Source organism: Bufo gargarizans, chromosome 3 (genome assembly GCF_014858855.1).
Source record: "Bufo gargarizans isolate SCDJY-AF-19 chromosome 3, ASM1485885v1, whole genome shotgun sequence".
NCBI lineage: Eukaryota > Metazoa > Chordata > Amphibia > Anura > Bufonidae > Bufo > Bufo gargarizans.
The window spans coordinates 25,392,989-25,414,809 of NC_058082.1; the positions used below are offsets into that span (position 1 = coordinate 25,392,989).

General features: G+C 45.5%; 1 protein-coding gene across 1 annotated transcript in view; it reads left to right on the forward strand.

Moving 5' to 3' along the window:
* Positions 1–13,724: 13,724 nt before the first annotated feature.
* Positions 13,725–21,821, forward strand: part of MAML2 (mastermind like transcriptional coactivator 2) — a 30,899-nt gene continuing 22,802 nt past the window's right edge. The window contains exons 1-2 of the mRNA XM_044285396.1: positions 13,725–14,000; positions 14,883–15,475. Coding sequence (XP_044141331.1) covers positions 13,952–14,000; positions 14,883–15,475 — 642 coding nt within the window. The 5' untranslated portion in view covers positions 13,725–13,951. The remainder of the gene's footprint in view (positions 14,001–14,882; positions 15,476–21,821) is intronic.

A 21,821-nucleotide genomic window follows, 5' to 3' on the forward strand; every position in this document is an offset into this window, starting at 1 on the left:
GACAGATCCTTCCATCTCCTCTGTAGAGTGTACAGTTTATAGTGATCCTATGGACAGATCCTTCCATCTCCTCTGTAGAGTGTATGGCTTATAGTGTCCTATGGACAGATACTTCCATCTCCTTTGTGGAGTGTACGGCTTATAGTGTCCTGTGGACAGATCCTTCCATCTCCTCTGTGGAGTGTACGGCTTATAGTGGTCCTGTGGACAGATAGTTCCATGTCTTCTGTGAAGTGTACAGCTTTTAGTGGTCCTATTGACAGATCCTTTCATCTCCTCTGTAGAGTGTACTGCTCATAGAGGTCCTTCGATCTCATAGCTATCTATCTAGACAAATGTAGAAAAATTCCACGGAATTCACAAATAATTCCAACCATTCCCACCATTCCCACCAGCTGTCTGGTGATTAAAAAACACTTTTTTAAATTTAGTTTATTTGGTAGTGTCATGGAATTTTTCTACATTTGTCTTTTTGGTTGGTGGATCGCCTCTTCAGCCGCTGACATACCGTACCCATTTGACCGCTGTGCTGCTCATACCATCTCTTGTTATTATCTATCTATCTATCTATCTATCTATCGCTTTAATCACAAGGACTGTCTCGCTGAGGGCCCCTATGACCCCACCATGCCTGCTGTAGCGTTCTGGGTTCAGTATAGTGCTGACAGGCCACATTCCTGATCCGTATACCTCCTTACACTGCAGCACTTTACAGTAAAGCTCGGTAATTTATAAGCACATTTATGAGCGTTACTTTTCCACTCATTTTTATTTAATTGGATCAGCACTTTTATTGAACAAATTCCACCAGCTAATGTACTCATTAAATCCGGCAGTGCCCGGTAACACCGCCATGTACAGGGAAAGGAGCTGTTGCTGCATTTTAAGTATGGAAAGGATTTATTTCTTGTTTGGATTTAAAGTCATGTGTAGAAACTGTGCGGTCACAGGGGGAAGGATATAGGTATGTGTATAAGATACGACCCACTTCATGAGGAGAGAGGGGAGATTTATCGCCTGGAATTTCCAACTTACTATTATAGACGACCTGTGAGCTCTTCTGTCATGTCTGCTTTATAATATACTTGTATCCTCTGTCAAACTCTGGTTCATGTGGAATGTAGAGAGTAGAGACTTTCCTCTTTTTCTGCCTGGAAAAGTATGAAGCAATTGATAACTGGGCAGGGGTGTACCCCGAAATCACTGCACGACATAGCAAGAATCTAAATTGGGCCTCCATGCCACATTCATAGCCCCTCACACTATACCTTCCTGGCCAGTATATACAGCAGTGTACTGAGATATAGTATATACAGCAGTGTACTGATATATAGTATATACAGCAGTGTACTGATATGTGAGGTATGAGGTATAATAGATACAGTGTGTACAGATATATAGTATATACAACAGTGTACTGATATGTGAGGTATGAGGTATAATAGATACAGTGTGTACAGATATATAGTATATACAGCAGTGTACTGATATGTGAGGTATGAGGTATAATAGATACAGTGTGTACAGATATATAGTATATGCATCAGTGTACTGATATGTGAGGTATGAGGTATAATAGATACAGTGTGTACAGATATATAGTATATACAGCAGTGTTCTGATATGTGAGGAACGAGGTATAATAGATGCAGTGTGTACAGATATACAGTATATACAGCAGTGTACTGATATGTGAGGTATGAGGTATAATAGATACAGTGTGTACAGATATCTAGTATATACAGCAGTGTACTGATATGTGAGGTATGAGGTATAATAGATACAGTGTGTACAGATATCTAGTATATACAGCAGTGTACTGATATGTGAGGTATGAGGTATAATAGATACAGTGTGTACAGATATATAGTATATACAGCAGTGTACTGATATGTGAGGTATGAGGTATAATAGATGCAGTGTGTACAGATATCTAGTATATACAGCAGTGTACTGATATGTGAGGTATGAGGTATAATAGATACAGGGTGAACAGATATATAGTATATACAGCAGTGTACTGATATGTGAGGTATGAGGTATAATAGATACAGTGTGTACAGATATATAGTATATACAGCAGTGTACTGATATATAGTATATACAGCAGTGTACTGATATGTGAGGTATGAGGTATAATAGATACAGTGTGTACAGATATACAGGGAGTGCAGAATTATTAGGCAAGTTGTATTTTTGAGGATTAATTTTATTATTGAACAACAACCATGTTCTCAATGAACCCAAAAAACTCATTAATATTTTTGGAAGTAGTTTTTAGTTTGTTTTTAGTTTTAGCTATTTTAGGGGGATATCTGTGTGTGCAGGTGACTATTACTGTACATAATTATTAGGCAACTTAACAAAAAACAAATATATACCCATTTCAATTATTTATTTTTACCAGTGAAACCAATATAACATCTCAACATTCACAAATATACATTTCTGACATTCAAAAACAAAACAAAAACAAATCAGTGACCAATATAGCCACCTTTCTTTGCAAGGACACTCAAAAGCCTGCCATCCATGGATTCTGTCAGTGTTTTGATCTGTTCACCATCAACATTGCGTGCAGCAGCAACCACAGCCTCCCAGTCACTGCTCATGGAGGTGTACTGTTTTCCCTCCTTGTAAATCTCACATTTGATGATGGACCACAGGTTCTCAATGGGGTTCAGATCAGGTGAACAAGGAGGCCATGTCATTAGATTTTCTTCTTTTATACCCTTTCTTGCCAGCCACTCTGTGGAGTACTTGGACGCGTGTGATGGAGCATTGTCCTGCATGAAAATCATGTTTTTCTTGAAGGATGCAGACTTCTTCCTGTATCACTGCTTGAAGAAGGTGTCTTCCAGAAACTGGCAGTAGGACTAGGAGTTGAGCTTGACTCCATCCTCAACCCAAAAAGGCCCCACAAGCTCATCTTTGATGATACCAGCCCAAACCAGTACTCCACCTCCACCTTGCTGGCGACTGAGTCGGACTGGAGCTCTCTGCCCTTTACCAATCCAGCCATCTGGCCCATCAAGACTCACTCTCATTTCATCAGTTCATAAAACCTTAGAAAAATCAGTCTTGAGATATTTCTTGGCCCAGTCTTGACGTTTCAGCTTGTGTGTCTTGTTCAGTGGTGGTCGTCTTTCAGCCTTTCTTACCTTGGCCATGTCTCTGAGTATTGCACACCTTGTGCTTTTGGGCACTCCAGTGATGTTGCAGCTCTGAAATATGGCCAAACTGGTGGCAAGTGGCAGCTGCACGCTTGACTTTTCTCAGTTCATGGGCAGTTATTTTGCGCCTTGGTTTTTCCACACGCTTCTTGCGACCCTGTTGACTATTTTGAATGAAACGCTTGATTGTTTGATGATCACGCTTCAGAAGCTTTGCAATTTTAGGAGTGCTGCATCCCTCTGCAAGATATCTCACTATTTTTGACTTTTCTGAGCCTGTCAAGTCCTTCTTTTGACCCATTTTGCCAAAGGAAAGGAAGTTGCCTAATAATTATGCACACCTGATATAGGGTGTTGATGTCATTAGACCACACCCCTTCTCATTACAGAGATGCACATCACCTAATATGCTTAATTGGTAGTAGGCTTTCGAGCCTATACAGCTTGGAGTAAGACAACATGCATAAAGAGGATGATGTGGTCAAAATACTCATTTGCCTAATAATTCTGCACGTAGTGTATAGTATATACAACAGTGTACTGATATGTGAGTTATGAGGTATAATAGATGCAGTGTGTACAGATATATAGTATATACAGCAGTGTACTGATATGTGAGGTATGAGGTATAATAGATACAGTGTGTACAGATACATAGTATATACAGCAGTGTACTGATATGTGAGGTATGAGGTATAATAGATACAGTGTGTACAGATATATAGTATATACAGCAGTGTACTGATATGTGAGGTATGAGGTATAATAGATACAGTGTGTACAGATATATAGTATATACAGCAGTGTACTGATATGTGAGTTATGAGGTATAATAGATGCAGTGTGTACAGATATATAGTATATACAGCAGTGTACTGATATGTGAGGTATGAGGTATAATAGATACAGTGTGTACAGATATATAGTATATACAGCAGTGTACTGATATGTGAGGTATGAGGTATAATAGATGCAGTGTGTACAGATATATAGTATATACAGCAGTGTACTGATATGTGAGGTACGAGGTATAATAGATACAGTGTGTACAGATACATAGTATATACAGCAGTGTACTGATATGTGAGGTATGAGGTATAATAGATACAGTGTGTACAGATATATAGTATATACAACAGTGTACTGATATGTGAGGTATGAGGTATAATAGATACAGTGTGTACAGATATCTAGTATATACAGCAGTGTACTGATATGTGAGGTATGAGGTATAATAGATACAGTGTGTACAGATATATAGTATATACAGCAGTGTACTGATATGTGAGGTATGAGGTATAATAGATACAGTGTGTACAGATATATAGTATATACAACAGTGTACTGATATGTGAGGTATGAGGTATAATAGATACAGTGTGTACAGATATATAGTATATACAACAGTGTACTGATATGTGAGGTACGAGGTATAATAGATACAGTGTGTACAGATATATAGTATATACAGCAGTGTACTGATATGTGAGGTATGAGGTATAATAGATACAGTGTGTACAGATATCTAGTATATACAGCAGTGTACTGATATGTGAGGTATGAGGTATAATAGATGCGGTGTGTACATGTATATAGTATATACAGCAGTGTACTGATATGTGAGGTATGAGGTATAATAGATGCAGTGTGTACAGATATATAGTATATACAGCAGTGTACTGATATGTGAGGTATGAGGTATAATAGATGTAGTGTGTACAGATATATAGTATATACAGCAGTGTACTGATATGTGAGGTACGAGGTATAATAGATACAGTGTGTACAGATATCTAGTATATACAGCAGTGTACTGATATGTGAGGTATGAGGTATAATAGATACAGTGTGTACAGATATATAGTATATACAGCAGTGTACTGATATGTGAGGTATGAGGTATAATAGATACAGTGTGTACAGATATATAGTATATACAGCAGTGTACTGATATGTGAGGTATGAGGTATAATAGATACAGTGTGTACAGATATATAGTATATACAGCAGTGTACTGCTATGTGAGGTACGAGGTATAATAGATGCAGTGTGTACAGATATATAGTATATACAGCAGTGTACTGATATGTGAGGTATGAGGTATAATAGATACAGTGTGTACAGATATATAGTATATACAGCAGTGTACTGATATGTGAGGTACGAGGTATAATAGATGCAGTGTGTACAGATATATAGTATATACAGCAGTGTACTGATATGTGAGGTATGAGGTATAATAGATGCAGTGTGTACAGATATATAGTATATACAGCAGTGTACTGATATGTGAGGTATGAGGTATAATGGAGCCTCATCCTCATCAAATCTGCTAACATTGGGATTTCTGTGACCTTGTTCACATGCTCTGGAAAGAATCCAGTTGAATTGCTGTCCTTGCCATAGAATGTTTTGCCTCTCATTGCCGGTGGAACTTTGGCGCGGACAACTGCGCTGGAATTTGCCAGCGGTCTCATAGTTTCTGCCTTCCGTTCATTTCAATGGGAGGCAGTGCTGAAGATAGCAGTGTGTGAATTTAAAGGGGTATTTCCATCACAGACAATGGGGGCATATCGCTAGGATATGCCCCCATTGTCTGATAGGTGCGGGTCCCAGAGGTGGAGAACGGAGAGGGTAAAGGTGGTGGAGGGCTCACCACACATGCGCAGCCGCCCTCAATTCATTTCTATGGGGCCACTGAAAATAGCCAAGCCAGGCTATTTCCGTCGGCCTCATAGAAATGAATGGGAGCGTTGGCCGCGCAAGCGCAGTGCGCTCCATACACTTGTATGGGGAGAGCGGTTGGCGGTAGCCAGACCGGAGTCCTCCAGCGACCACTCTCCCCGCTCCGTTCTCTCACCTATCAGACAATGGGGACATATTTTAACAAATTGCCTCTTCAAGAAAACGGACATGATCTTTAGCGCTGCCTCCCATTGAAATGAATGGAAGGCAGAAACTATGAGGCCGCTGGCAAAATTCGGTGCAGGTGTCCGCTCCAAAATTCAGCCTGCAAAAACTACCGTGTGAATGGGCCCCTCGTGCGGATCCGCAGCACATGAAACTGCACATCCGTGGCAGAAATTCTAGTGTCAGCCTCGGATTTCTGCCGAGATTCCTCTGGCAAATACATGTTGGATTTCGGGAATCTGAGACATGTGAACATACTCTCTGTCGTGTAATCTCCCACAATGCACTGCTCTCTGATGACCCCAGAGCCCCGCAGGATCAGTAGAGGATTGGTGCGGTTACTCCATGTTTTAAGTAGATTTGTATTGTGGAATGCTGTAAAAAATCGAAAAGCGTCTGCAGTGAATTTTATCCAAATGTCGAAATTATATTTAGTTTAACACGTGCCTAGCATTAAAAAAAGCCTAACATGGATAATGGAGAGTCCATATTCTAATTAACAACAAACTCTTAAAAATAGCTTCTTTGGGTTTAAGTCTTGGCAGAATGACCGCTTGGAAGAAGAAAAAAGTTACAAGGATGCAGCAGTTGTCCTGGCTTTCTTCCTGGCTTAGTTAATATCCTCTGTAATGGTAAAAAGTATTGTTACTCAAAGAGGTTATCCAGGATTAGAAAGCATAACTGCTTTCTTCCAAAAACAGCGCCACGCCCGTCTATTGGTTGATTCTGGTATTGCAGCTCCCTTAAGGGGGACGATGTTGAGCTGCAATAAAACACTTACAACAAAATAAAAATAAATATATATCATACACTCCTCAACGCTGAAATTGTAACACCAGGAAGGGAAAGTCATGGAATTATGGAAATCACAGGATCAATAAACATATTAATGATAGGCAGATTGTAAAAAAAAATATGGAAACAAAATACTGAAAACATTTTGATTTTATGCATTATCGAGTATGAGCGCCACACACACAAATACAATCACTTTCACGCCTTGGCATGCTACCAGTGAGGTTATTATTGGCTGTCTGAGGAATGTTTTGCCCCGCCGAATGCACATAGACACGCAAATCATCAAGATCCGCTGCTGGCGGTTCCTTTTGTAATGACCAAACAATGACATCCCAGATGTGTTCGATGGGACACATGTCCAGAGATGCTGCAGGCCACTGTAGCATATGGAGGCTGCTCACAATAGCACAAGCAACATGCGGCCTGGTGTTGTCCTGTTGAAAAACAGCTCCTGGGACACTTTGGAGACATGGCTGCACCACTGGTTCGACAACCAAATCAATGTAACGCTGAGCTGTTAGTGTAACTGAAATGAAGATTAGAGGGGTCCAGCTACATTCCCTTGTGAAAGCCTCTACATGGCTTTGCCCATGTGGTCTCCAGACCAATCTCTGGCTATCACTGCATCCAAGACAAAAGCATGACTCATCACTGAAGAGGCCTACATTCCCGTCTTGCTGTGCACTATTCTAGTCTTTGAGAGCGGTGGCGTGAAGTCAGAGGAACACCTGTAGCTGGACATCTGGCTCGTAGACCAATGTTGTGCAGACACCTTCTGATGATTTGTGTTTGCCGCCCTAGGCTTGGGATGTGACGTCCAATTTCACCTGCAGTAAAGAATTGATCACTGTGTGCCATTCTTCTAATCAGATTATCTGTCCATGCAGAGGTTCATCTCTGTGCACCTCTTGCTGTCATTCCAGTTCTTTTTTGTTCTCCCAACCACCGGGAGACACCGGGACACATTGCTGACATCTCGGCCTGGGTCCGAAGTGATCTGCTGGAGTGATAAACCAAGGTTTCTCAGTTCAAGGATTCAGTCCTTCTCAGTTTGTGATGAGTGGCGATAATGGGCCCATGGACATACAGGAGGCATTGCACAATCATCCCATATGACCGATTGGTTAGGTTTCATGTAGCTAAAAAATGTCAATCTGGCTTTTATGCCCCTCCCACATGCCACAGATTGGAGCTAGGTGCTTGAAAATGTCATCATCTGCAGATCTTAGTGACACCTGCTACTTCCTCGATTTGCATAACCTTACCTCCTGTCCTTCTTGGTGCTGTAATTTCAATGTTGAGGAGTTCATTTTACCTCTATACCTACCTGATACATTGTGAAAATGTAATCTGGTATATTGTGAAAATGCCATCAAGCACTCAAAGTGCCATCAATGCCATCAATACTCATGGCCACTATCCTGCAGTTTTGCACCAAAGCATAACATTTTGTCAAAGATGCATAAACAACTGTCTGAAAGTCTGATCCTGGCAGAGTCTGAGATTCACAAAGCCTTCTAAAAGGTAAAATAAATTTAAGATGCGCAGAGTTCATACATGCCAGTTATTTCCACGTCTGAACGCACTATTCTTCACGTGTTCACTAGAACTGAAAAGAATAAAAAAAATCTTCATCCAGATGTAATCTTTAGAGTCATGGAATTCACAAAAGTCATTTTCTCTAAGACACCCTAAATATGATAATCAGTGACCACATATCCTCTCTGATTGGTATGAAAGGTGGTCCCGCCCCAGGGTCACCGGAGACTGTACAGGGGAACAACACTGGGCTGTGATTGGTAAGACGAGTGATAACATGAATAAAAGTCCCTGTACCCGCCACCCCCAATGAAGTCATATCTGTGGTGGTGCAGTTAGTAGGAATAGGGGACTTAGGACACTCATTCTAGTGATTGTGGTGGCCTCAGTGGTAGGGTCCCTATCGATCTTACATCTCTCACCTATCCTATGGCTAGATGATGAATGTACTACATGGGAAAACCCCTTTAAACCTTCACAGAATATTGGCCAACTGTAGATGCTCTGCTTCCATCTTGTCCACCAGAGCAAGACGTAGACCGGTGCCACCTGGAGCGTAGGGCTTGCTCACACATGGAAGGAAACCACTAAATATCAAACAAAAATCTTCCAAGTAGATGTGAAAATGCTCAGAGATAAAGAATAAGGCGCTCGGCAAAGGCTTGATTGTACTTTGAAAGACAGCCAATGACTTAGTGCACAATTCCCCGAGACCTCTCTTGAGCAACATTCCAAAACCTCCTCACATTCCAATGGAGTCTTTGATCTCATCCACAAATAACCATAAATTGTAGCAAAAGATGTTCTGATGATTAAAATAAGTTTTTGCTACCTTCTTAATGCAGTTGTTATGTCAAAACTTGGACAAGTCATCTGCTAAATGAGCTGAACTGTCTCTTTCATTTACTTAAGCAATTTAAGTTTGAGCAAGACAAAAGGATGCGGCTTAATAGGTTACACTTTATAATTCACCTTTTTCCTAAAATTGCAATCCATAGAACAAACATTGAAGGTGACTTTTTTGGAAAGGACCAAAGTAGAGGAGGACCTACAAAGACGTTCACACTAGGTGGATATACCATAATACTTCTTTGGAGGGCTGGAGAAGAGCTTCACCGTGTCATCGAGAGATCCTAGAATATAATATTGGTGTGGGTCTGAGAGGTGAAACCTACAATGATACCCAGACTGAAGAGTTTACATCTGTTGCAAAACCACCCATTCACATTAAAGGTGACGTCATAGAGGTGGCTCACCTGCTCAGGACCATCCTCTGTGAGCCAGAAAATATATGCTGCTGTGGTAAACTTGAGTTGTCCATATATGACATGGACGGCCATACATCTGAATGGTCACCATGTAATAATACATTTTCTCTGCATCAGTGACTCAACAGCTTCTGAGAGTCAAGACATCTCAGACATGAGCTTGAAGGAGCTTAAAGGGGTTTCCCCATACTTCAGTCTTGATAGCCTATCTTAAGGACAGACGAGGTTGGATTTCCCTGCTGATTAGCTGCTTGAAGAGGCCACAGCGTTTCATTGGGTGCTGCAGCCTCCTTAAAGGGGTATTCCCATCTTGCTATTTCATCTTCACCTGCAGCCAGCTCTGCTGTTCACTTCCTGGTTTCCTGCTTCTAAGGCTGGACGGGCTTAGGCAGTTTGAGTGAAGTCCAGCCATGCCTCCTTATGATATCACACTGAGAACTCAGTCCTTGCGTGCTCGTTCATGTGGATAGTATGAGTCATCAGTCCCCTCTGTGTCACTCCACTGCATAACGTCTTCCCCCTGAATTCCTTTATTGTCGTATATTGTAAGATTGTTGGTGGAATTGGTGGTGCATTTATTCATATAAAAATGATACTCACCGAATTTGAAGTTAGCCTGGTCCTCCAAAATTTCTCCGGCACGTCCTCTCTCTCCATTTCTGTCTCCGAAGTCTTCGGGCATTCCTTTGTGCCGCGTCTAAAATGGAACCGTGCATGCGCAGCTCTGTTGTAGACGCGGCTAAAGGAATAAATGATCAGCGCAAGCGAGGCAGGCCGGACGAGGAGCGCAGCGGTGGGGGAGGCCGTACATGAAGAGGCTTGGGCGACGGAAGCAGAGGTGAACGGAGGGTTAAGTGTGGGAGGGGGGGGCGGGCCGGCTGAGAGGCGCGAGTTGCTAGGACAGCGGGGGGGCGCGGCCACTCCGGTGACGTCAGGAGGAGGCGGTGAGCAGGAGCATTGCGGCCAGGGAGAGAAACGGAGCAGCAGCAGCGTAATGGCGGCGCCGGCAGTTTTAATTGAGGAGATGTTGGAGCGGCTGCGGCGTGAGGCGGAGGTGCGGGGGCCTGGCTGGCTGCAGGAGCAGGTGGGTGCTTGTATGGTTGCTCCTGCTCCTGCGGTTACCCCCACGGTTCGGGCTACCCGGCCGCGGCGGAGCAAACCGCCGGAGCGCCTAAGTCCTGAATGCACCCCCCGGGCCCGGCGCCGAGTAGGGAGCCCCTCTGTGGACCCTCGGCGGCGGAGGGCGGCCGCACAGCCTTCAGCGAGCCGCTCTCGCCGCGGGAGGAATCCCGATACCCGGCGGGGCCCCGAGAGGAGCGGGACGCCCCTTCCCCCGCTCCCTGCAGCGGTGCAATTGGATGCTGGACCTGGATCGGTGGGCTGGCCCAGTCCTTCCTTGAGCGGGCGGTCCACTCAGCTTCTGGGCAATATCCCGGTCCCTCGGACTGCGCTGAGCGGAGGGGTGGATCAGCGCAGGTCCAGAGAAGAGCAGGACAGTGAGGAGGAAGGTCCCCTTGCCGTGGGGGGCGCCGAGGTCTCTTCCCGGTGTCCGTCCAGCGTGGTGCAGAGGGTCGTGCAGGTGGTCCAGGACGAAGAGCCGTCGACGTCCAGGAGCCGTGCCGGTGAAGTGTCCGTGCTGCGGGAGTCCGGATCTGCGGCAGCGGGAGTCACAGCGCCCGTGGTGCCTGGTGAGATTGCTGGGGGCTCCATGTTAGCGCAGGGTTGCCCGGGGGGGGGGTGGGGGGGCCATGGGTGATTTAGGTAAGGGGTTGGGGCAGTTGTTGGGTGGTTTGGCAGGGTGGCTGGCGGGCATGGGGGCGGGCGGTGGGTCTCCTTTGCCGGGTTGGGGGGTGATGCCGGGGTCAGTTGTGGGGCTGCAAGGGGGGGGGGCTGGGTCGGCGTCGGTTGAGACTCAGGCGGGAGGTGAGGGGTCAGTTTTGGGGCGGCAAGGGGGGGGGGCTGGGTCGGCGTCGGTTGAGACTCAGGCGGGAGGTGAGGCGGAGGTGCAGAGGTTGGACGATAGGGCGCGGGGGGAGGTGTATGTGTGCTTTGAGGGCCCTTTGGGGGCTCATTTGAAGCAGGAGGTGAGGGAGAAGATATGGAAGGGGGAATATGTGGAGATATTCTCGCTGCTTCCATTGGAGCGTTTTAACCTGGATAGGGGGAAGAAGGACGAAGGAAAAAAGGAGGATGAGGACAAGCGGCGGCATCGATTGATTCCGCGGACGTTTGCTAATTGGCTACAGGCGTTTGCCATATTAGCAAGTGTCATTGGCGAGCGGTCTCCGGAGTGTTGTTCGGCGCTGTTTTGCTACCAGGATGCTATTGGGGAAGCGTACAGGGTTTATGGTGGCGTGGGCTGGCTCAGGTATGACGAGCAGTTCCGGCAGCGTAAGGCGGTGAGGCCAGATATCCGGTGGGATCACAAGGATATCGGATTGTGGTTGAGGGTGACGGCGCCGCCTAGGGCTGGGCAGTCCTTTCGGGGGGAATCCGGGGGGTCATCCCCGGGGGCCTTGGCAGCGGCGTCCGCAAAGGGGTTGTGTTTCCTTTTCAACGAAGGGAACTGCAGATTTGGTGCTAAGTGCAAATTTAAGCACGAGTGCACAGGGTGTGGGGGGCCCCATGGAGCTAGCCGGTGCTTCAAAGGGGGTAGGCATAAAGGGGGGGACGGGGTTGGAAAAGGGTCGGACGCCGGTTCGGGTGGAAGAGATGCAGGAGTTTCTAGATAGGTATCCGGATCGGGTGGCGGCCGGGTTGTTGGGGGACGGGTTTAGGTTCGGTTTTCGGATTCCATCGGTTGTCACGGCGGGGCCTGTTGTTCTTTGGAACCTTAGGTCCGCGCTGGTTCATGCAGAGGTGGTGGCGGAGAAATTGAGGAAGGAGGTGGAGTTGGGACGGATGGCGGGTCCGTTCAAGGAACCGCCGATTTCAGGATTGATGGTGTCTCCCCTGGGGGTGGTGCCTAAGAAGGAGCCGGGCAAGTTTCGGCTCATTCATCACTTGTCTTACCCTAAAGGTGCGTCGGTCAATGATGGTATAGATCCTGAACTTTGTTCAGTGGCCTATACTTCCTTTGATGCGGCTGTTAGGTGGGTGAGGCGGTGGGGGCGGGGGACGTTGATGGCAAAGCTTGATGTGGAAGCGGCTTTTCGGTTGCTTCCGGTGCACGAAGGGAGCATGGGTTTGTTGGGTTGTTTTTGGGACGGGGAGTATTTTGTAGATCGGTGTTTGCCGATGGGGTGCTCTCTTTCGTGTGCGTATTTTGAGACCTTTAGTTCATTTTTGGAGTGGGTGGTGGTTGAGGTTTCGGGTTGCTCGTCTATTATTCATTACTTAGACGATTTTTTGTGTTTAGGGCCGGCAGGTTCGAGGGTTTGCTCGTTGTTGCTGCACACAGTGCAGTCGGTTTTTGCGCGCTTTGGCGTACCTTTGGCGCAGGAGAAGACGTTGGGTCCGGTGACGGAGTTGTGTTTTTTGGGGATTGTTATAGATACAGAGCGGATGGAGTGTAGGCTTCCGGAGGATAAGTTGGGGGATTGATAGGGCCATTGGGGGTGAGAAGATCAGGTTGCGGGATTTGCAGTCCTTGTTGGGGAAGCTGAATTTCGCGTGTCGAATTATGCCGATGGGTAGAATCTTCTGTAGACGGTTGGCCGCGGCTACGGCAGGCGTGTCTGCGCCTTATCACTTTATTAGGTTGCGTAAGGAATTGAAAGGGGATTTGAGGGTGTGGGCGGAGTTTTTGGGGCAGTACAATGGCAAGTCGTTAGTGATGGAGGAGTTGTGCGACAGTGTGGATTTCGAGTTGTATACGGACGCGTCCGGTGGGGTGGGTTTTGGGGCTTATTGCCAGGGTCAATGGTGTGCAGGAGGGTGGCCGGATGTGTGGGTGAGTCGGGGATGGGTACGGAACATGGCGTTGTTAGAGCTGTTTCCTATTGTGGTGGGGGTTGTGTTGTGGGGCAGTAAATTTGAGAACAAGAAAGTGCGGTTTTATTGTGACAATTTGGGGGTGGTGCAGGCTATCAACAGTTTGTCTGCTTCTTCCCCACCGGTGGTCAGACTTTTGCAGTTTCTGGTGTTACAATGTTTGAGGCTTAATGTGTGGTTGGTGGCGGAGCATGTGGCGGGAGTGTCTAATGCTGTGGCGGATTCTCTTTCTCGTTCGCAGTGGGAGCGGTTCCGGCTTCTCGTGCCAGAAGCGGAGGCGGAGGGTATGGAGTGTCCGGCGTGGCTTTGGGGGATCTTGGAGGAGAAGTGATGGGTTTGTTGAGGGATTCGCTGAGTCCGGGTACTTGGAGAGAGTACGGTAAGGCGTGGGCGACCTGGGAGAGTTGGAATGGGGCGTGGGGGACTGGTGGGGGGGAGGGGGACGTTCGGTTGTTGTTGTTGCTGGGTCAGTTGAAGAGTGAGGGGTGGTCGGTATCGAAGGTGAATCATTTTATTGCAGGCCTGGCGTTTGGTTTGAAGTGGCGCGGGCTTCCGGATTTGACGAAGAGTTTTTTGGTGCGGCAGGTGTTGAAGGGATGGCGGAGGAGTGCGGGCAGGGTGTTGGATAGGAGGCGGCCAGTGTCGTTTGGGCTGTTGCTTCAGTTGGGTGATAAGTTGGGTGTAGTTTGCAGCTCGGCTTGGGAGTTGGGGCTGTTTAGGGCGGCGTTTGCTTTGGCGTTTTTTGGCGCCTTCCGCTTGGGTGAGTTGGTGAGTGGCAGTGTTCACAGAGCGGGTGGGCTTAGGAGTGGGGATGTTGAGTTGGCGGGGGATAGGGTGCTTTCCGTATTCGGCGGTCGAAAACGGATCAGGAGGGCAGGGGGCAGCGTGTTACGTTGTTTTCGGTGCCGGGGTGTAGTATGTGCCCGGTTAGGTGTGCAGGTTTGTATGGCTCGGGGTTCCGCAGGGATGGGGTTCCGTTTCTTAGGCATGAGGATGGGTCCTTTTTGTCTAGGTTCCAATTTTTGGCGGTTTTTAAGAAATGTTTGCAGGGTTTGGGTGTGCCGGTTAGGGACTATTCGGGTCATTCTTTCAGAATTGGGGCGGCGACGGAGGCGGCCAGGGCAGGCGCCAGTGAGGAGGTTATTAAGAGGATAGGGCGGTGGGAGTCAGTGCGTTTTAAATCTTATGTAAGGCCTGCTTTGTTGTAGATGTGTGGCGATGGTCTGGTATGGTGTTAATTGTGTTCTTTTGTTGTTCACAGGTCTAAGGACGGCGGCTTTGGTGTGGATCTTGGGTCACTCGTATGTGTTTTGGGGTGCGATCAGAGCGGATGTCAGACCGAGCGGTCGTCAGTTGGGATTTAGTTCGGAGTTGGCTACGGTTCGGTGGTTGGGTGTGAGAGGTATGTTGTGGGGTGGAGTGCTGCGGGAGGTTCATCGTTTCGTGCGGCTGGATCGTCCTCCCGATGTGTTGGTTTTACATGTGGGAGGCAATGACTTGGGTAGGCGTCCTTTTAGGGAGTTGATTCGGGATGTAAAGTTTGACCTGCTGAGAATTTGGGCGTTGTTCCCCGGGCTGATCACGGTTTGGTCGGATATTGTTCCGCGTAAGGCTTGGAGGGGTGCGAGGTCTGTGGAGAGCCTTAATAAGGCGCGAGTTAAGGTGAATAGGGCAGTGGGACGATTTATGGCGAAGAATGGTGGTGTGGTGGTGCGGCATGAGGTGTTGGAAAAGGGCGTTGGGGAATTTTGGAGAGCGGATGGCGTGCATTTGAATGCGGTGGGGACGGATTTGTGGGCTCTGGGGCTCCAGAGTGGTGTGGAAGTGGCCTTAGGTATGTGGAGGGACGCGCAGGTTTGAGGGGGTCAAGCTGCGCGTTCTTGGAGGCGGGGGAGGTCCTTGAAGTGGAAGAATATGGTGGTACCTGAGGATGGGAGGGCCCCGCGGGAGGGGCTGGACTCTCATTGAGGAGCTAGGAGTACTAATTACGCGTCCATCAGTTGCTGCCTCCGAGCTGGGTTCAACGGCTGGGGGCAAGATGGAGACGCAGGTGTTCCGGTGTTTATGAGGTTATTGGGGCTTCTAGGACCTCCCTCGTCATTGGTTAATTTAAGTTATTATGTTATGTATTTATTTAATAAACGGCTGCTGTGGCCGATTAAATCCAAGCAGTGGTGTTGTGTGTTTATTTCTAGGGGTAAGGTGAGGGTAAGGTAGAAGGTGTTTGGTGTGACTGAGCGAGTGGCCAATGCCTTCTTCATGGCTGCCCGGCGCTGTGCGCATCCATGAATGAAATGGGAGGCTGGCCACTGGATCGCTAAGGATCATCTGCGCATGCGCGGCCCCTGCATTCGGCAGGCAAGATGTGGCCATAACTAGGGAAAGCTGAATGACAACAATGAGGTAGATGGGGATGAATTTTATCAAGAAGGGGGAATTGGCTAATAAATTATATTTACAAAAATGATCACTGTCACATTATAAACAGATTAAACAGTGATTATTGTGATGGGAATACCCCTTTAAAGCATACTAAGCACAGTGCTGTACATTGTATAGTGGCTGTGCTTGGCATTACAGCCCAAACCTGTTCACCTGAATGGGAATGAGCTGCAAATAGGCCATGTGATTGATGAATGTGCGGTCACTTACCGGAAAGCTTCAGCCTCTTCAAACAGCTGATTGGTGGGAGTGCCTGGAGTCGAACCCCCACTGATCAGATATTGATGACCATTAATATTGAACTTCCGGAAAACCCCTTTAATCATAATTGAGATTGCATGTTTTCCAACAGTGGGTTAGCTTTGAGTTTAAACTTTATAACGGGACACCTTTTATAATTCTGGTGTTTTCTTATGTGTCAGTGTGGCCTGGGTCCTACTGCTACCTCTGCACCCCTTCAGGTTTGTCTGTGCAAAGGACTTTGAAGACCAAGGAATTATTTCTTGGCATCGATGGCTCATGTTCACAGCAAAGCCGTATGCACTTACACCTCCACATAGTGTCCCGACAAGTCCATATTACAAAGTCACAGGCTCTGCACCGTCACAAGATATTACTGTGTCCTCCCCTTGGAGCAATCATTCTAGAGGAGAATACATCTATTATGCAGTGTAGTACCAACCATTTAAACCTCTCATCTGTATGGTGGAGAGAAGCTACAAAAAGTGTCCTAAGGTTTCCAAGCATGTTCATTACTATCGATGGTAACTGTAATGTTTCACTTCACCAGAGGTGGCACTGCAGAAAAATTGAACACTTGCTGTTTGATTCCTCTGCAGATTAGAACTGATTGCTGGGGTTTCCAGAAGCCGGACACTCTGTGATCAATTTATTTTTAGGGGACCCTTCTAACAAACTGGGATATTTTTTTAAAGCAAATAACCCATTTATCTAATATCAGAATATAGATATTGATGACCTGTCCATTCAAGTGAATGGAAGCTGAGCTCTATGGCCACTGCACAATGGACGGAGCTGTGCTTCCAGCTCCATCCTCTATGTTTTTTCCGGTGGCAGCTGAGCGGTGGGGGTGCCGGGTGTCGGACCCCCACCGATCTAAAATTAATGACCTTTGTAAAGGATAAGCAATCAATATGTTAAGCCAAGACTTTAATACTGATGACTTATCCTCAGGATAGGTCATCAGTATCTGATCGGTGGTGGTCCGACATCTGAAATTCCTGCTGATCAGCTGTTTAAGAAGGTAGCGGCGCTCACAGTAGAGCCACGGCCTTCTCACAGCTTTTTTCTAGGCCAAGTGATGTCACGAGGCCTAGGCGCATCTCAGTTCCATAGAAGTAAATGGGGCTGAGCTACGATACCAAGCATAGCCGCCATACATTGTATGGCACTGTGCTTGGTGTGCATGGAGAAGGCCACGGCGCTCACAGGAATGCCAGTGCCTTCTCAAACATGGTGGTCCTCGGGGGTCCTGGTTGTTGGACACCCACAGATCAGATATTGATGACCTATCCAGAGGAGAGGTCATCAGTATTAAAGTCTCAGAAAACTCTTGGCTTTGTTCATATCTCATTGAGGGCATACGTTGGAGTAGTGCGTGGAAATATTCCGCAACGTATACCTCAAATGCATACCATACAGTTTCATACATCAGCAAGAGGGCCACAATGATTAAAAAAAAAAGGTAGCTAATTGTATAGGAAAGCGCAGTCTGCTGCACTTTTCTACAATCCTCAACATTGAAATTACAATACCAAGAAGGACAAGCCATAAGGTTCTGCAAATTGAGGAAATAGTAGGTGTCACTAAGATCTCCAGATGATCAAATTGATTTTCAAGCACCTAGCTTTAATCTGTGGCATTTTTTTTTAAACCTAAAAAATTCATCAATGTGCCAGTCATCACCACTTGTCGCAAACTAAGAGGGTCAGAATCTTGGAGCTGAGAGACCTTGGTTTATCACTCCAGCAGATCGTCATGCACCTAGGCTAAGATGTCAGCACTGATCAACGTTGCGTGTCTCAGTGGTTGAGAGAACAATGACAGACTGTGATGACAGCAAGAGGCGCACAGAGGTGAACCTCTGTACAGACAGATTGTCTGATTAGAAGAATGGTGAGTAGTGATCCATTCTGTACTGCAAGTGAAACCGGACTTTATATCCCAAGCCTAGTGTGGCAAACAGAGGGTGCCATCAGAAGACATTTGCACAACATTGGGCTACGAGGCAGATGTCCAGCTACACTGATCTCAAACCACCGCTCTCAAAGGCTCATGGTCCACAGCAGACGGCAATGGAGGCTGGAATGAATGTCTATCCTATTCAGTGATGAGTCCACTTTTGTTTTGGATGCAATGATAGCTGGAGATTGGTCTGGAGACCACGTGGTCAATGCAATGAAGAGGCCTTCACAAAGGAATGTCACACTAGTCCTACTCCCGGGATTATGGTGTGGCATAATGTAGGCAGCTAAACCCCTCTAGTCTTCATTTCAGGTACACCCACAGCTCGGTGTTACATTGATTTGGTTGTGGAACCAGTGGTACGGCCATTTCTCCAAGGTGACCCATGAGATGTTTTTCCCCCTGACGACATCAGGCCCGCATGATGCTCGTGCTAGTGTTCGCAGCCTGCATGGCCTGAACATGCTACTGTGGCCTGCAGAGTCTCCGGACTTATCTTCCATCAAGCACGACTGGGATGTCATTGTTTGGCAATTGCAAACAACGGAAGATTTGCATGCCCAAGTGCATTCTGCATGGCAGAACATTCTTCAGACAACGATTAATAACTTCAATGAGACCATGCCAAGGCGTGTAAACACATGTATTTCTGCGCATGGTGCTCATACTCGATACTGAATAAACTAAGATGTTTTGAATACTTTGTTTTCAGTTTTTATCATTTGCATATCATTAACATGTCCATCGATTCTTTGATTTCCAAAAGTCCATGACTTTTCCTTCTTGGTGATGCAATTTCAATGTTAAGGAGTGTATACAGTAAAAAAAAAAAAAGTATACCACTCTGACATAGGCCAATAGGGATCAATAGTCGGATCAATAGGGATACTTTAGGCGGAACTGTCCCGACACACATGCAGAACGTGTTCACAAAACAAGATGTTAATATAACCTTACAGTGCTGCTGCACAGTTTTTGGGGCAAGAAAAATGCTTATCTTGCTCAGCATTTTTGTAGCTTTTTTGCCCACACATTGTACCACTAGAGTTCTTTTTTTTTTTAGGAAGCTATGCACCCTTTATAATGTCAATTCCTCTGTAGAGCATTATGGGGAAATACATTGGTACAAAAACCACACACATTTTTGATGGCAAAAAAAAATAAAAATGGAAGGCTATGGGATAAAAACACCAGACCCATAGCATGCTACAATTTGAAAAGAAAAACGGCATTGACCCTCAAGGGTGAAGCGATGCCGCTGCAAAAAATTTTATTTTCCCCATACATTTTCATTCAACATCTGGATTTAGCAGTTTTGCCTAAAAAAAAACACTGCAAAAAACATCAGCCTCAAATAAAACGCACCAAAAACTGTAAAAGCCCTCAAAAATGTCCCGAAAAACCTATGTGTGAAACCAGCTTTAGACAGTCTTGATAAATGTGGCTTATGTGGCCTGTTTATTCTATGAACATTGTGAGGTGTTGGTCCCAGCTTTTTTAGGTAACTGAGTAAGTTGGCAAAATAGGTGATATCGTGGTTCCCACACCGCCACCTCTTTGACTCTTATACCATGTCATTAAATTATATAATTTGCCAACCCCTTTAACCACTTGTGAATCGCCCATTGGATGTAAATGTCCAGGCGATCTGTTTCTGAACATTCTTGCAGAGTTAGCGGCTGTACAGAGACTGTGCAGCTGCGGGAGCAGAGAGCCCGCTGTCAGTGATGGTTTTTACTGTCCCTGCCTTCTCCATCACTGTATACACAGGGCTCAGTGAGTGCTATGTATACAAATCAGGAAGCAGCAATGCCACTTGCCGCTCCAGTCCTAGCGATCATGTGATCACTGGGGGCCGGGTATCTGCACAAGCAGCTCTGCAGTGAGGTTATTATGTCTAATGGCTGTATTCCCCTTGTAACTGGAGCTAATATGTCAGCCCCAATTAGATGAGAAATCAGCAGCAGAAAAAAAATATATAATGTTTAAGGCTATGTACACCTTTGGGGGCAATTTTTTTAATTATTGCATTTTACTTATTAAAGCTAAAAATACTTTTTTTAATTGGTCTTAAAAATATGGCGTCCTTTTTCCTGTACAGAGCTAGAATGCTCTAGTTAGCACCATTTGGATTTTCTGTCTCTTCCTTCAGACCAGGAGCAGACGCTCCTTATCTTTGCTCTTTGACATTATAGCTCAGTTCTTATCTTACTGATAATAATGTGGCTTTAATAAGCATTTATGACCTTTTAGTAATTTTGAGATAAGGGTTATTAGATGACCGGCACAAAGAAAAAGTACCAGTCATACAGCTAGAAAAACAGTTAACCCTTTGTGACAAAACAGCTCATCATTTTTAATAAAGGCCAATTGAAAAAATTATTTTTAGCCAAAAATTAGTGACATGCAATCCTAAAAAAAAAAATTGCCTACAAAAGGTGTACCCAGCCTTTAAATGCCCCCCACAGGTCTTGTGTGACACTGTGTATGTGTGTGTGGGGTGGGGAGTGTAAAAAAAAAAATTTTTATAAAATAAATCAAAATACTAGTTAAAAAAAACACACCGCAGCTTCTAGCCCCACCCTCGGCGATCATAACCCATACATCCTCTATATCAAAACTACCGCCACATAAAGGGCACATAATAAAAATGAATAAATAAAAAAATACAATAAAAAATATATTTTATTAGAATTTTGTGTTATGATCTGGTTCACAGGATGGTCCCGCCTGTTGACAGCTATGAGAAGGCAGCATGTAATAAATACCTCTGCTTAGTAGATGCTACCATGAAACCACTCAACCAGATTCCAAGGCTAGCTTCGTATAGCGTGCACATATTTTACGTGAATATATATGCTTCCTCTCTGGCAGGTCCATGTACATTTCTACATTTACATTTTAATAAATCTCCCTTTAATAAGCAATGTTTTCCCCCTGAACAATACAAAGCAGTATATCTTCCTGACCTTCCAGTTAGTGATTTTTGGCCGCCGTACAGAAAAGCTTACTTATAATAATTTCCAAACATCTTTGCCATAACCACAGCTTGACGGCATTAACCATAAAACTCATCTAATCCTATGAATGTATGTGCCATACACAGCCCTGCCAAGGATAGCACAGCCTTGGTGTACGGTTAAGCCTTGCTTTTCCAAGGAACAGGGGTAGAATTCCAGACCCCACATTTCTTGATACCTGACAAGTTTCTACTAAAACGTTTTACGATTGTAATTTTGCAAGAAAACTGTTAATTTTTTCCTGAATTTTAATAATGTAGTAATGAAAGAGCGACTGAAAACAGTGACTGTAGCTGCAGAAACAACACGAATGCAGAGTGGGTTTTACTAGAGTTCGTTTTAGAGGTATTTATTTTCCTCTCCAGTCAGCAGAGTCAACCCTATTAAACTGGTAGAGTTGATCCTGCTGATTAAAATTATACCAGTCTTGTAAAAATCGGTGGTAGCATTTCCAAGAAATGAGAATTTTAGTCTTATAGCAATTGAGGACTGCAGTGCACTGAGGGGTGGGGCCTAGACTCTCAGTGCACCTC